The following is a 14,715-nucleotide window of genomic DNA, read 5'->3' on the forward strand; positions in this document are numbered from 1 at the left end:
AGTCGGCGCTGGCAGGTGTCCAGGTCGTCGAGGGGAAAGTGCCCCAGGTGCATTTCTGAGTCTCTGCCGTCACTTGGTCCGTACGAGGATTCCTTCTGATGTTCTCCTGGGAGTGGCTGACGGTTGAGCTCGCCGCTGTAACTCGTAGCCACTCCTCTGAAATGTTTCTCTAAAGCACACACTCGCTTTTCCAGGACTCGGTAAAACACAACAGACACACCAGAAAAGCACAAACACATCGAGAGCTGACGTGGGCCGAGCTCCGTGTGGAACAGCTGGTATCCATCTGTGGTCGCTCTGGCTGCTGCTGCTGCTGCTGCTGCTGCTGCTTCTGCTGGTGCTGCTTCTTCCTGCTGCTGTAGGCGCTGTGGCTGCCCTGAGAGGACCAGACCGGCCCGCTGCAGCCCCATTCATGAGCCGGAGTCGCACCGAGGACGACGGCTCAGCTCGGCATGGACATCCTGACGGCCTGGGCGGCCACCAACCCGGCCGTGGCCCGGCTCCTCTGGGTTCTGGCCCTGGTTCTGGCCACCTTCCTGGTGTGGCTCTTCTTCTTCTGCTGCTACAGCTGGAACCAGAGCTCCTCGCCCTCCCTGGAGAGATACCTGGCAGGTAGGTGTTCCCATCAGCCTCCCCTCCATCCTCACTGATGCTGCTTAGTTTTACCTTCAACTCAACTCAGGCTTGCTTTTGCTGAACACTCGGTGGAAATGCAGTTTTTTTTCCCTCCCCCAGAGTCTGGTAAATTGTAAATTGTCGGTGTTTCCTTTCCAAAAGTGGAGTATTTTCCAGAAACTGCCAGCTCGTGTTGGCTTCGGCTGCATATTGCGGTCGGAGCTGCTCTGATTGCTGCTTAAATGAGCCTTTGGCCATGTGAGGGAGGACAAAATGAGGCCTTCATACTCTCAAGTACAATAAAACTTATTTATTTTAGGAGATTTCTGAGAGACTGCAGACATGCTGTTCCATCAGAGCTGAACACGTGAAGCAGTTTCAGACCATCGGCTTAAATCGTCATAAATCTGACCTGATGTACACATCAAATTACACATAAAATGTTCGATTGCATGAACAAACCCTGAGCCAGGTCGTCATATCTCTTGATAATTGAACCGGTCGCCCTCCATTGATCTTCCTGTGCAGGTCTCCCGAGGTGCGCTAGTCTGTGGTCTACTTAAATGCACCATTCAACACCTAATCTAGCAATTATTTAAGCCGAACCAGACCAGTCCTCCATCTTTATAAATGAGCCAAAACTGTAAATTCAAGACATAAAACTGCTTGTGTTAGCTAAGCGTCATTGGTGATTGGTTATTTGACTGTATTTTTCACTTTAAATTTAAATATAGGTGGTAATAAAAATGTGTTATGCTGCGTTACCTTACTATAGCGTTACCCAACTAGCTTGACTTTTTAGCCAGTGCAGGCTAAGCATCCCTGGTTATTGGCTATTTGATAATATTTTTATGACAGAAAATGTCAAATGTAAATCAATAATATCAGTCAGTGACAAAAAAAGATAGCTGACTTTATGTTAAACTACTAACGTTATGCTACATTATCTTACGGTAGCGTTACCTAGCTAGCTTGAATTCATAGTTAGTACAGACTAAGCATCCCTGATTATTGATGATTTGACAATATATTTATGTCAGAAAATGTCGAGTGTAAATCAACAATATAAATCAATGATAATAAAGATAGCTGACTTTATCTTAAACTAACAACCTTATGCTGCAGTAGCTTTCTGTAGCGTTAGGAAGCTAGCTTGAATTCATAGCTAGTACTGGCTAAGCATCCCTGGTGATTGATGATTTGATCATATTTTAATGTCAGAAAATGTAGAATGTCAGTCAATATCAATCAATAGTCATAACATTTGTCTAAACTAGCTCTGACTTTATACGACTGTTAAAGTTATGCTGCATTAGCTTACAGACTCACTAGCTCACTAGTGATTGGTGATATATTTTTTTATCAGCAATATAGATATTAATGATAATAAAATTTGTCTAAACTTTGTGCTAAGCTCATAATGTTATGCTATATTAGCTTGCTGTAACACTAGCTAGCAAATCTGAATTCCTAGCTATTGAACCACCAGTAAAATCTGATACAAAAACTGCTTAAAAAGTTTGTTGACTTTGCACTAAAACACGGTTTTAAAGTGTTTTTCCACCTACATGCACACAATTACAAAACAACACCGTTAGCTGGATGTTTTTTGGTTCAAAAGTTATGAAACAGACCACTTTTTTAAGGTCGTACCACCAACTTTCTTTTGGTCAATATGAAATTCTCCCATAGATTTTTATTCAAGGATTCTTTAAGTGACGAGTTTCACCTTTTTATAAAAGTCTGTGGCTTTGGCCTCTCGTCTCGTCTGTTGGTGCTTGCCCTTGTGAGATGTGAAAAAGGCTCAAGTTACATAAAATCTTTTTTCTTCTGATTTTTATTGAAAACAAATCCTCCAAAATTGTCAATTATTGCTATAGAGTGAAAATAAACTTTTTTTTTTTTTTGGCCTTTTTGTGGGCTTTATTGGATAGGCACAGTGAGAGAGAGACAGGAAACAGGGGAGAAGAGGCGGGGGAAGACATGCAGCAAAGGGCCGCGAGCGGGAATCGAACCCGGGCCAGCTGCATCAGGGACCAGCTCTGTACATGGGTCACCCACTCAACGCGTTGAGCTATACGGGCGCCCGAAATCAAACATTTTATTGTGATAAATGTTTCAGCCTTGTGTTTAGGTTTGCAGTTAGACATAGATTTTATACTCTGAAGTACAATACAACTTACTTAATTTTAGGAGATTTCTGTGAGACTGCAGACATGCTGTTCCATCAGAGCTGAGCACGTTAAAGTTTCAGACTGTCTGCTTAATGATACGTCATAAATCTGACCTGATGTGATGTCTTTGGTCAACATGCAGAGTCACTGAAACCTGCATGTCACTGCAAGCATCTGGAAACTTGCAGCAAACACAGGTCACCTCAGCTTTAAAAACTTTGAAAAACACCTTCATTCATTCTGTGGAGCTTCACTGAGTCACTGCTTATTACGCTTATTCTACTGGTGCACATTCTCTATATTTCTGCCCTTTTAAAATGTGTTTTCTCCTCACAGTGATGGTCAAAGACTCTAAATCCAAAGCTCCGGCTCAGGTGAGTCTTTCTTCAAACACTGTCTGATTTTCTCATCTTGTGCTTCTTCTGTCGGCTTGTCATGTCCTGCTTTAGACTTCAGAGGGCCTCATTGGCTTGTGCTATCATGCAGAGAACTTTCTGAACACATACTGTACAAGCAGCAGGTTGGACAAGTTTATTATTGCACACATGAATAATTTGCTCAGTTTTATTGGTTTTACTGCAAATAAAACACAAATAATCACAGTTACAGATGCAGGGGAGCTTTCTCTTCAATATTTTGCACACGTCCAACAAGTAAAAGCAGGATAATTTTGCTTCTTTATATATATTTTATGTATATTATGAGCTCATACAACCACTACATCTATTGTAGAAAACTAAATCCATTAGTTTTTGAACTAGTGTTTGAATTTAGTCCATTTCTTTACATACATGAAGACATTTCCAACATGAATTCATGCAGAAAAAGCTCAAATTGCTGCCTAAATATTCAACACAATGCACAAAATGAATAATCTGATGCTCAAAAACCGCCGTCTGCCATGAAAAATCCAGCGTAATGCACAGAAAATATGGAAAATGACTGGAAAGAGTGAAGCCTCAACACCTCACTGCTTTCTAAAAATATTTTCAAACATTTTTTTCTCCTAGTTTTTGTTTTAGATTTGTTCTCAGTACCAGTAAACTGCACGTTTTAGTATTTTGTACATGGATTATTTGAAATTTGATGGGTGGGATGTAAAATGTTGTCCAATTCTGGAATGACCCTTGTGTTAAATGTTTGGATTTCAGCCCACAGTATAAATTACTATTCAAATTTGTGTTGTTAATTTAAATATTACGCTCAGGACCCTACAATTATATCTAAATTCAAATTTACTTGACTAAAATGTAAAGGTTAAGACTCTATAATATTAGTTAGAATCTAAATTTACCTTTAAAACTGCATGGACCTACAGGGTCTATAAATTATTCTGAAATATAGGCAGATTTTTTTCATTCAAACCCCATGGAATACACTTAAATATACATCTATAAACCAGTTATTAGCCAGTCTACCTTTGCTAGCAGCTCTGTGAAGCTAAGCTAAATGCTAATGTCAGTATGTTTGCTAAGTTTGTTAACTTAGTTTAAAAGTGTTGCATTTACTGTGCAGAGTACAGCTGAGGTTGAGGGGATTTGGTGGTTTTGGTGGTAAAAATCAAAGTTCTGAGCAGTGCAAATTCTGACCTGATGGTGGTGCTAGATGAATGTAAGAAATAGTGAAAGTTATCACACTTTATCCTGAGACAGACGTGAGTTTTTAACCCAGATTTCATAATAATGAGTCTGTTCATCTTACACAACTAACAGTAAAACCTGTTAGAGAACTACACTCACAATTACTATTTTTTTGGCAGAACTTCTTTGCAGAACCATTTCTTTTTGGTCATTGTTCCCAAACTGTTGAATTTTAATCATTCAACTGCAGACAGAATGGCTAACACAAGATATAACTTTATTAATCCTATAGTAAGTTTATTTAATATATTTCAGACGTGCCACAGAATCATGAGGGGAAAAAAGGAAAATAAAACACACAAAATGAAAGAAAAACAAACAAACAAAAACAAGAACCTCAACCTAATGTCTGAAAACGAGTAGAATGAAGTCATGCTCAGTTCTTGTGGTGGATATTGCTCAGAAAAATATTACATAACATGAGATTGAATGCAAGATGCAAGTATGAAACATTACTGAAAATAAAAATAAATCTGCTAAAACGAGACTTGGAAAGAAAGGTAAGAAGAAATCCTGGTGATGATACTGAGAGAGTAAAGGAATGCTAAACATTAATATAAAACATTCAACTATAAAATGCAAAAGAACTGAAATATTCCTCATGATTTAGACTGATTTTGTAGCAACATATAGATTGAAAAGGCACTAGAAACATGTTTCTGCTTTTTTAAATGCTAAAATATGTGTTTTATATCAGTTAAAGTGCATGTTATTTAGGTTTAGTTTGATGGATTTAGTTGAATCTCCTGCACAGACTCCCAAAGATTGCAGAAACAACATATACTTTAAAGAATTCTGGCAGCAAACTGCTTAACAAAGTAAGACTGAGCCAGAATCTGCAGCCAAAACAAAGAAACTGAAGTCTGGATGGTCACAGTGTGATGCCTCCACTAGATCCAGAGCAGAACAAGGACACCTTAGACATAAAAATCTAATAATATTATGTAGTTTAAACTGAAATTATCTCATGAACTTTACCAACAATTAAAACTTATACACATTCTATCCAACTGAGGGTCACATAAAAAGCTTTCTACACTCTTCTTTATGGCAGTTTTGCTTTTCTAAGCTAATATTTAAGAGTAAGTGACCAAAAAACGACTCTTTGGCCTGCAGGGATTTGCTCACCCACTGCTCAGAACCACAAATACAACCTTCATGGTGGCGTTAGAGGAAAAGTTAGTGACTCAACAAGCTTCTAGGATACATCCTCTGGGATTCATGACAGTTTGTACCAAATTTTGAGTCACTCCACCCGATAACTGTGAGATATTTCAGTCTGGATCAAAGCTGTTGGTCGTCTAAGAGCTTCGCTGCTACTGAGGCTACAAACGTTTAGGAACTTTCCAGCTTAAGCGGTGATTCAACCTGTCCTGTTTGTGCTAAAGTTAACACAAGGGGAAGTTTTGCGTTCACTGTTTCCAGCATGAGCAACGGGGTTTTCTTTATATAAATACAGGAGGAACTGGAGTTTAGCAAAGCACAGGACAAAGAAGATCATTCTCAGTTGAAGATTTAGTTATTTTGAATATTGTCTGTGAAACTGCAGAAAACGTGCAGCATCAATTAGATTAGATTAGATTCGACTTTATTGTACAATAAAATGCAGTTTGGCATCTGATTAGAAGTGCAAAAGCAGCAGTAAAGTGCTTTATTTACATTATATTACAGTGTAAACAGAATGCTATGAACACACTGATCTGTAAATACAGTGAAAAACTATTTGCCCCCCTTAAAGAAATATTGTACTTTTGCACATAAATGTTTCAGATCATCAAACTCATTTTAATGTAAGACAAAGATAACCAAATAAACCACAACATTCTGTTTTTAAATCATGATTTATGAAAGATTTATTGAAAACCTCTATCACCTATATGAAAAAGTAACTGCCCCCCTAAACCCAACAACTGGGTGGGCCACCTTTGGCAGCAACTTGAATGTTTGTGATAGCTTTTTGAAGGAAAAATACTGTCCAACCCACCTGTGTGAAAAGTAATTCCCCCCTTAGCTACCAAACTACCAAATGACCAAATTCATTTGTCAGTTGGGTTCACCTGTACCATCCACACTCACATATGGTTACTGCCAGGCCTGCTGAACCTAACATCACTAAATAGAACCTGTTTGGTGTTGTGAAGTAGCTAAAGGGCCTCAGAAAGCAGCACATGATGCCACGTTCTAAAGAGATTCAACCATCCATTGATGTCTAGAGGAGTACAAAGTCATTGTTAAGTTTCTTGGACTCCAGAGAACCACAGTGAGAGACATTATCCACAAATACAGAAACATGGAGCAGGGGTGAACCTTCAGGAGTATACCAAGTACCAACATTTCTCCAAAAGCACCCAGAAGAACATCTAAAGATCTGAAGGCCTCACTGGCCTCAGTTAAGGTCTATATGATTCCACTATAAGGACGACTCTGGGAGGAAATGGATCCATGGGAGGTCAAACCACTACCGACCAACAAGAACATAAAGGTTCATCTGGTATTTGCCAAAAAAAAAAATCTGTAGATGAGCTCCAAGACTTTTGGATAACTTCCTATGGACTGATGAGTCAAAGGTGGAACTTTTTAGATGACGTGGGTCCTTTCCATCTGATGTAAAGCTAATAGAACAACGATGGAAGAACACGATACCAGCAGGGAAACCTGGTGGTGGTAACGTGATGGTTGGAGGACCTGGACGACGTGTCATGAATTCTGCTGTCTATCAGAAAATCCACCATCAGTTCATGACCTAAAGCTCAACACAAATGGTTTAAGCAGCAAGACAACGACCTGAAGCACACAAACAAGTCTACGGTTAAGGTTGTGGAGAGGCCGAGTCAAAGTCTGGACTTGAATCCAACTGAGAAGCTGTGACAAGACCTGAAACGGACAGATCATGATCGAAAACCATCTAATGTGGTTGAATTAAAACTATTCCTCAGAGAAGAGTGGATCAGAATTCCTTCATGGTGATGGAAAAGACTGATTACAAACATTTAACTGCAGTTGTTTCTGCCAATGGTGGTTATTAGGTGTAGGGGGGCAATTACTTTCTGCCATTGGTGATAAAGGTTTTCAATAAATCACCATTTAAAAACTGCATTTTCTGGGTTATTTCTGTCTAATATTAAATAAGCATAGATATTAGTTTGATGATCTGAAAAATCAAAAAGAAGTGTGACAAATATGCTAAAATAGAAGTTTTTTGTAGGGGGTCAAATACTTTTTTTTACACTGCATCTGCAAAGTATTTATACCGTTTCACTTTTACCACATTTTGTGACGTTAAAGCCTGATTCCAAAATGGATTAAATTTTTTTTAAAAAATCCTCAAAAAAATCCTCAAAACTGTACACACAATACCGATGTGTGTTTTATTTTCAATAAATTTGCAAAATAGCCTAAAAAGCATTTTTCACTTTGTCATTATGGAGTATTGTGTGTAGAATTGAGTGGGGAAAAAAGGATTGAATTAATTCTGGAAAGAGGTTAAAACAGAACAAAATGTGGGAAAAGTGGAGTTCAAGTTCAAGACCTTTTATTTGTCACAAACCTAATTCTACACAGTATAAGACTCAGTGAAATGTATTGAGCACCTGTTCTAGACTAAAACAGGAAGCAAAATAAGAACAATGACAAGGTGATTTGGTGACCCCAGACTTTTTAGTGGTAGTGTAGGTCAACCTTAACTCGTTTAGAGCAACTTTAATTCATGCACGCTACTGTTCAAAAGTTTGGGGTCACTTAGAAATGTCCTTATTTTTGAAAGAAAATCTTTTTTTTTCAATGAAGATAACATGAACTAAATCATAAATCCAGTCTACACATTGTTAATGAGGTAAATGACTATTCTAGCTGGAAGCAGCAACCATCACTCCTGTGTTCTAACGCTACATTGTGTTAGCTAATGGTGTTGAAAGGCTCATTGATGATTAGAAAACCCTTGTGCAATTATGTTAACACATGAATAAAAGTGAGTTTTCATAGAAAACATGAAACTGTCTGGGTGACTCCAAACTTTTGAACACTAGTGTACATGCAGTAAATATCCAGCATGTTATAGATTGTGTAGGATGCTTTATTTAGCTTATTGCATGCAGTAACCCTGCAGACATCTTCTGTTTATATCATATAATCCACGTCGTGTAACGTAACTCTCAACAGCTGCAGTGTCTCTATGAAGTGTGCTGAAGTGTCCTCATGTCGTCCTGAGTTGTGCGACTGCTGGCCTCCCTCAGTGTGTTTTGGCAGCGTCTCTCTGAGTGTTGTTGTCCAGCGGAGCAGCACTGAGCTTCCATTGTGTCCGATAAGTTGGAGAGACTCTCCCAAACGTTGCTATGAGTGAAGCTCTTTGTCTGAGAGGCCCCGACTCGCCGGCGAAGGTCCGTTTTCCTCCTGCAGCAGCGAGTGGACGGACAAAGAGACGTGAGGTCTCAGAGCAGAGCTTATCAGGCTGTCAGGGTCTGTTAACGACAATCAAGTGTTGTAAATCTACTTTACTACTGAGGAAACTACATAGGAAGCCTGTAATTGGATCTTTTTAAAAGGATGGGCAGGTGTGTCAGGGATCAAACCAGGATTAAGGTAATGCAACAACAACAAAAACAACAAAAAAAAAGCCCAAATAAAATACAAAACTGTAATATCCCAGCAGCTGGAGTGCATAAAATACTGTAAAATAACTGAAAAATAAGCATCTCTTCAAAATACACCAATTTTTCATAATGAATTTTTTTCATATAACATATTTATGTAAAATTAAAGAAATAATGTTTTTTGCAGTTTACTGTCAGTAATTGTATTTATTTTTTTTTGAAATATATTTACAGCATTAAATCTGAATTTAAGAGTTTAATGTATGAAATAAAAGAGAAATATTTGTGAAATTACAATAAATTTGCGAATTTACCTTTACAGTCTTTTCATGTTAAAAAAAACAAAATGTTAAAAATGTACTTTTTATGGCTATTTTATATTACAGGTTTTTAATGTTATTTTACATTAGATATCTATTAAATGAAAGAATAAAAGGGAAATATTTGTGAAATTATGATTAATTTGTGAATATATTTTAAGTCTTTTACTTCAAAATAAAGAAAAAAAATTATTGAAAAAAATATAATTGTAAAGTTAATAAAAATTACAAGTTTTTAATGTTATTTTTCATTAGATAAATAAAAGAATTAGAGAAGTATTTGTGAAATGATGAATTTGTGAATGCACTTGAACAGTCTTTTGTTTTTATTATTATTTACTTATCAAATTTTTGTGTATGAATACAATGTGCAAAATTTGAGAGGAAAATGTAGTAAATTAACATATTTTTATTTTCCACCGTACAATATCAGCCTGGGAGACGTCGTCCAAGAATTTCCACATCATGACATAAACCACCGCGGCTACAGCCGAGCTGCTTTACATTTCTATTGTCCGTCCAAAATGTGAATGATTTCATTCTGTCTGCATGTGATTTTCAAAAACTGAATGAAAGAGAGTCTTGTTTTCTGTTGGACAATGATATTCATGGACGTGTACAATCAGTTCTTTCAAAAATATCTTCAGAACTGTATGTTACTCTGAGATAAGATTCAAGAAAATGAAAATGACTGAAACAGAAGTCGTGTAGATGAAGACTGTGCAGAATTAGACCACTAAATATTGTAAAAGTAAGTTTATAGATGGATTTTGGGTGAATTATTACCATTTTATGGTTTGATTCCATTTCAGGGGATTCCAGCAGCAGGAAAAAGAACATCTGGTGACTCTACAACTTTAAAAATGAGCCTAATTTTGGAAATAATAACAGATTCTGACGTTAAAAGATGTGTTTCAGTGGCTCTTTATTTATTGGCAGAATTGTAAAGTCAGTGTCATATAAATGAAATGCAGCTGCTTGAATTAAATCAGCTGAATAATAATATGAAGTAACTAAAGTGAGCGTTTGATTTCAGAGGAAGAAAAAGCCCAAAGAGAAGGCGGTGGTTTGCGTCCAGCCGGAGGAGGTTTTACTGAAGGAGTCTCTGGTTGGATCGGAGCCTCCAGGTCCGACGGTGAGGAAGAGGAAGAGACGACCTCTGAAAGCTGCCGTGGAAACCGTGACTCAGAAGGTAAAGAATTAAAGGAATCATTTCCTGCTGTTTCAGAAGCACCTTCTTCACTTTGTTGAGTTAATAAATCCAGTTCAGGAGCTTAAAATGAGTGAAATTTAATAAAAATCTACAGTAAAATCCTCTGTTGTCACTGATTAACTTTTCTGCTGCTTTTCTAGTGTTAATTAATGCAGAATTTTGCACTAAAATGACTTAAATTTGATCTCAAACTTGGCTGCTTGAACCTAAAATGAGCCGTGTTGTATTACACATTAGTTTTATGTTACTTGACAGAGATGTATTTTCATAGAATATACAGTTAAAGCTAGAATAAGCACTTTTTTGTGGGGGTGTAGCTGGTGGCAAATTCCAAACGAAGCCTTTTTAGTATATTGAACTAAAATGATTTGGGAGGAAACTAGACTTCTGCTCCTCTTCTTGATTCTCTTTTTTCGACTTTAGAAAAAACACCTCAAGGGCCGCTAAATAAAAAGATTTACATCTGAGGGGGGTCTTTAAAGTTTGATGTTTTCTCCCACTTTTAGACTGCATTTATTTTCTGTTTTTCAACCAATTTCCGACATTTCCTTTATCTTGTTTTCCCACTGATCATGCTGGTGTGGTTCTGAAATAGTGAACACATTTGTTTTTTTGTTTCTTTGTTTTGTCTTGTTTATATATTTTTAACAATTTATTATTAAATCAGAGAATTTTTAATCTATAGGCCAAAGCTATCAATAATACCCATTTTAAAAATCTGCATATTTATACATTTGTTTGTTTACAACACTTGATCATAACATTTTGTTTCCTTTCACTCCGTTTAAATCTGCAAAAAAGAGTAACATTTAAAAAAAGAAAAAAGACAAGTTAATAAAAGTAGTGGAATACAGTTATGGTCTAATAATTGTTACATAAATAAATACAAAAATTGAATGTAAGACCAAATATCTGTAAAATATTTTTTTTTGTGGATTTAGGTACAGTAGAATATTTTTCTGTGAAATTACTGGATATAAACTATAATTTAACAGAACAAGGATTATCTGTAAATTGTTAAAGAAATTACACTTGCAAAAATTTCAAATTTTACAGTACAATCTAAATTATTTTATAAATTCTCATTTATTCTTTTAGGCTATTTGATTATACAAGAATATATTATATTTTATTGTTTTTAAATCAAGAAAATTATTGTTTTTCACAGACATTTGCCAGAAAAAACAAAAAACAACAAAAACATTATTATTAAAAATCTGTATTTTTATAAGTCACAGTTTTTTTCTTTTACAGTGTGACTATAAAATCATACAGTTTTACAGTAATTCAATCCACTAAAAATATACATTTTTAACAGATATTTGCTGTTTTTTGAAAGAAAAATATGAATATTAATGACTGAGAATTTGTAAATCATTTTCAATTAAATTATAAATCATATGTGGTAAAATCACTGAAAAATAATGCATGATGACTTATATTTTCACTGTTAGAAAAACAAATAAAATCCCAAACTGAAAATATCCACTCAAAATATCTGCAAAATTAAATTTTTTCTGTATGAAAATAATTTTAAAAATCTTTATTTTACTGGTATTTGGTGTTATTTTCAGTTTTACTTTTGGTTGTTTTGTTTTTTAACGTTACAATGTTCCACCATTTTTAATGTTTTTTTTTCTCCTGATATCCTTGCTGCTAGATTTTCTTTTTCTTTATTTCTTTGTTTTTTTTTTTTTTGTTTTTTTTTTTTACAAGATTTTTTTGTTTTATTTTTTTCCCACTGTACACTAATGATTTTCCTCAGTAATTACAACAGGACGTGGACTGTCCTTCACTCAGAGCTCCACTGGCTCTCGCCTCTGTGAAGCACTCGGCTGACCAGATTAAATCTTCAGTACAATGGGCACAAAGCTGGCACTGAATCCACATTCAGGACTAATCACACGCATCCACTGCGAATACAAGAGTGAGCTCTGTGCAGGATCGAACCGACACCTCACCCCCACCCCGGCCCGATTCATTCCACCACTGGGAGACTAATAATGTAGTAGAGGGCAGCACAAACAGGCCGTCCATCATTCAGAGTGTTGTTGTGATTACGTAATGGCTCAGCATGGCACTTTTTAATTTGACTCGAAGCGAACCTGAAAATCATGACGGAGAATAAACAGAGCAAACGGAGGCTAAATGGAACAGATTTACAGGTTAAAAGCTCTTCATTTGCATTTTTATGAGTGCAAAGTGCAGGCTGAGGTCAATGGCGGAAACAGAAGATGAAGCCGTGAACAAAAGTTTACAACCATTTGTGAAGAACATGTCTATCATTGAGTTTTCACCTATAACTCATAATTTTCTCAAATGGAATCACTGAAACAATCCTGCATTTTGGTTCATTCGTAGATTTATTAAAGTTCTTCTGGAGATATGGGTCAAAAATATACATGCAGCAACTTTAATCATCAGTTTTGTTGATGTAGAAAGTTGTTAAGTTAGGTTTTTTTTAGTTTCATGGCCACTTAACTTCTAATGAGTGATTGCAGTCGACTACAGCTGCTGACTCCTCTGAGCCAGTTTAAATAGAACCCATTAGATCCACTCATTAGACTCAAACACTACAGTGGGAAAGTCTGAGGAGCTCAGCAATGATCTCAAAGAGCAAATCATTGATTTTAGCAAGTCAGAAAGTCACTTGGAGCCATTTCAAAGCAGCTGCAGATCCAATATCATCTGTTTGTCCATCTAAAGTTCATGGTCCAGTTGTGTTACTGCCACCATCAGAGTGAAAACACAAATTATCACCTGCTGCTGAGAGACGATTGGTCAGGATGGTCAAGAGTCAACCAAGAATCATCAGAAAGCAGGTATGAATGGATGAGAAGCTGCTGGAACACAGCTGTCGGTGTCCACAGGGTTTTACATCAACATGAGCTGAAAGGATCCATGAAGAAGGAAGTTCTTCCTCTAGAAGCTGTATGTTCACTGTATGTTTGATCGTCACTGTAGTTGCAAAGGTTTTGTGAACTTTTTGGTTTGTTTTTTGGATTTTAGTCATATAAAGTTTTACCTTCTCAGAGTCTTCTACCACATTTCATGGCCTGTTTCATTGGATGGAGTCATCTGGTGTCATGGAGACAGTTTAGTTGTTGAACTGTTGAAGGTCTTTGTCAGATGCCAGCTGGAAAACTAATCTTTGCTGTTTTTCTCTATTTAACCACAAAATACCCATTTAAAATCTGAAAACTGCACAATATATCATTTCTTCCTCTGCATAATACTCACATCACATCAACTTGTTTTGCACAATGATCTTGGATACATTGAGTTTTAAAAAAGATTTATTTAAAAGTTGCAGAGTTTGTTGATGTGTGAAATGAAATCAGTGTGTAGAAATATTTTGGCTGCAGAAAGGATGATGTTGAGCAGAAACAGGTGCTGTGTTGTCTCTCAGTCGCTGCCAACTCAACCAATTTGTTTGGCCGTTTAAATCAGCAGCACAAAGCTCTGCATGACAAGTGCTAAGCCACATCTGAATGTGATCCAGAGCCTATTTCAGATGTCTTTACCAGAGTTACGCCATATAAATACGGTTCCAAACAGGTTGTTTTCAGCTTCAATATGGATACACTCCCCTATAAAATCACCCAAATCATCGTAGAATCTTAAATTCATAACAAAATCAGAGGTATTTGCAATAGACATCTCAGAAAAAGATACTGCTGTGTCAGTTATTCCAATATCCTGCAGAACTACTTTATTGCTCATGATAGAATTGAATTTAACAGCAGTTTTGTGCAGGGAACTCTCAGTGGTGTTAAAATGTCAGATCCTTTTTCTTGTCTGTGATCATAAGTGCAGTATGTTATCGCTGCAGATCGTCTGTTTCCTCGTGTTGGATAGATGCTGAGCTCAGCAGAGGAATGTCTTCTCTTTCAGCAGCAGCAGAAAGGTGTGAAGTTCAGGGAAAGATGGAATTACCAGAGCGACAGAGTGTGAGAGCTCAGAATACATTGTAAAAGTGTAATTCAATTTTTCTGAGTTGTCTTGATGCAGTAATGTTAATCTGCATGAACTTAATATTGTTTCATTTCAAACAGATTTATTGTTCTGTTTAATTTTCAAGATTTAAATATTGCATTGATTTAAAAATTAAAATTAAAAAAATTTTGTTGTAAAATTAAATAGTTTCTTAGATGCTACTACAGG

The 14,715-nt window shown here is 36.5% G+C and overlaps 1 protein-coding gene across 7 annotated transcripts in view; it reads left to right on the forward strand.

The window, feature by feature from the left end:
* Positions 1–452: 452 nt before the first annotated feature.
* Positions 453–14,715, forward strand: part of pleca (plectin a) — a 198,315-nt gene continuing 184,052 nt past the window's right edge. For 6 of the 7 annotated variants that reach the window (XM_035948473.2, XM_035948475.2, XM_035948474.2 and 3 more), the window contains exons 1-3: positions 453–612; positions 3,126–3,163; positions 10,375–10,530. In XM_035948473.2, the coding sequence (XP_035804366.2) occupies positions 453–612; positions 3,126–3,163; positions 10,375–10,530 (354 nt within the window). Of the gene's footprint in view, positions 613–3,125; positions 3,164–8,956; positions 9,008–10,374; positions 10,531–14,715 lie in introns of those variants that run through there. The other variant, XM_035948478.2, reaches the window with a different exon arrangement.

This window comes from Amphiprion ocellaris, chromosome 15 (assembly GCF_022539595.1).
Source record: "Amphiprion ocellaris isolate individual 3 ecotype Okinawa chromosome 15, ASM2253959v1, whole genome shotgun sequence".
In the NCBI taxonomy this organism is placed as follows: Eukaryota; Metazoa; Chordata; class Actinopteri; family Pomacentridae; genus Amphiprion; species Amphiprion ocellaris.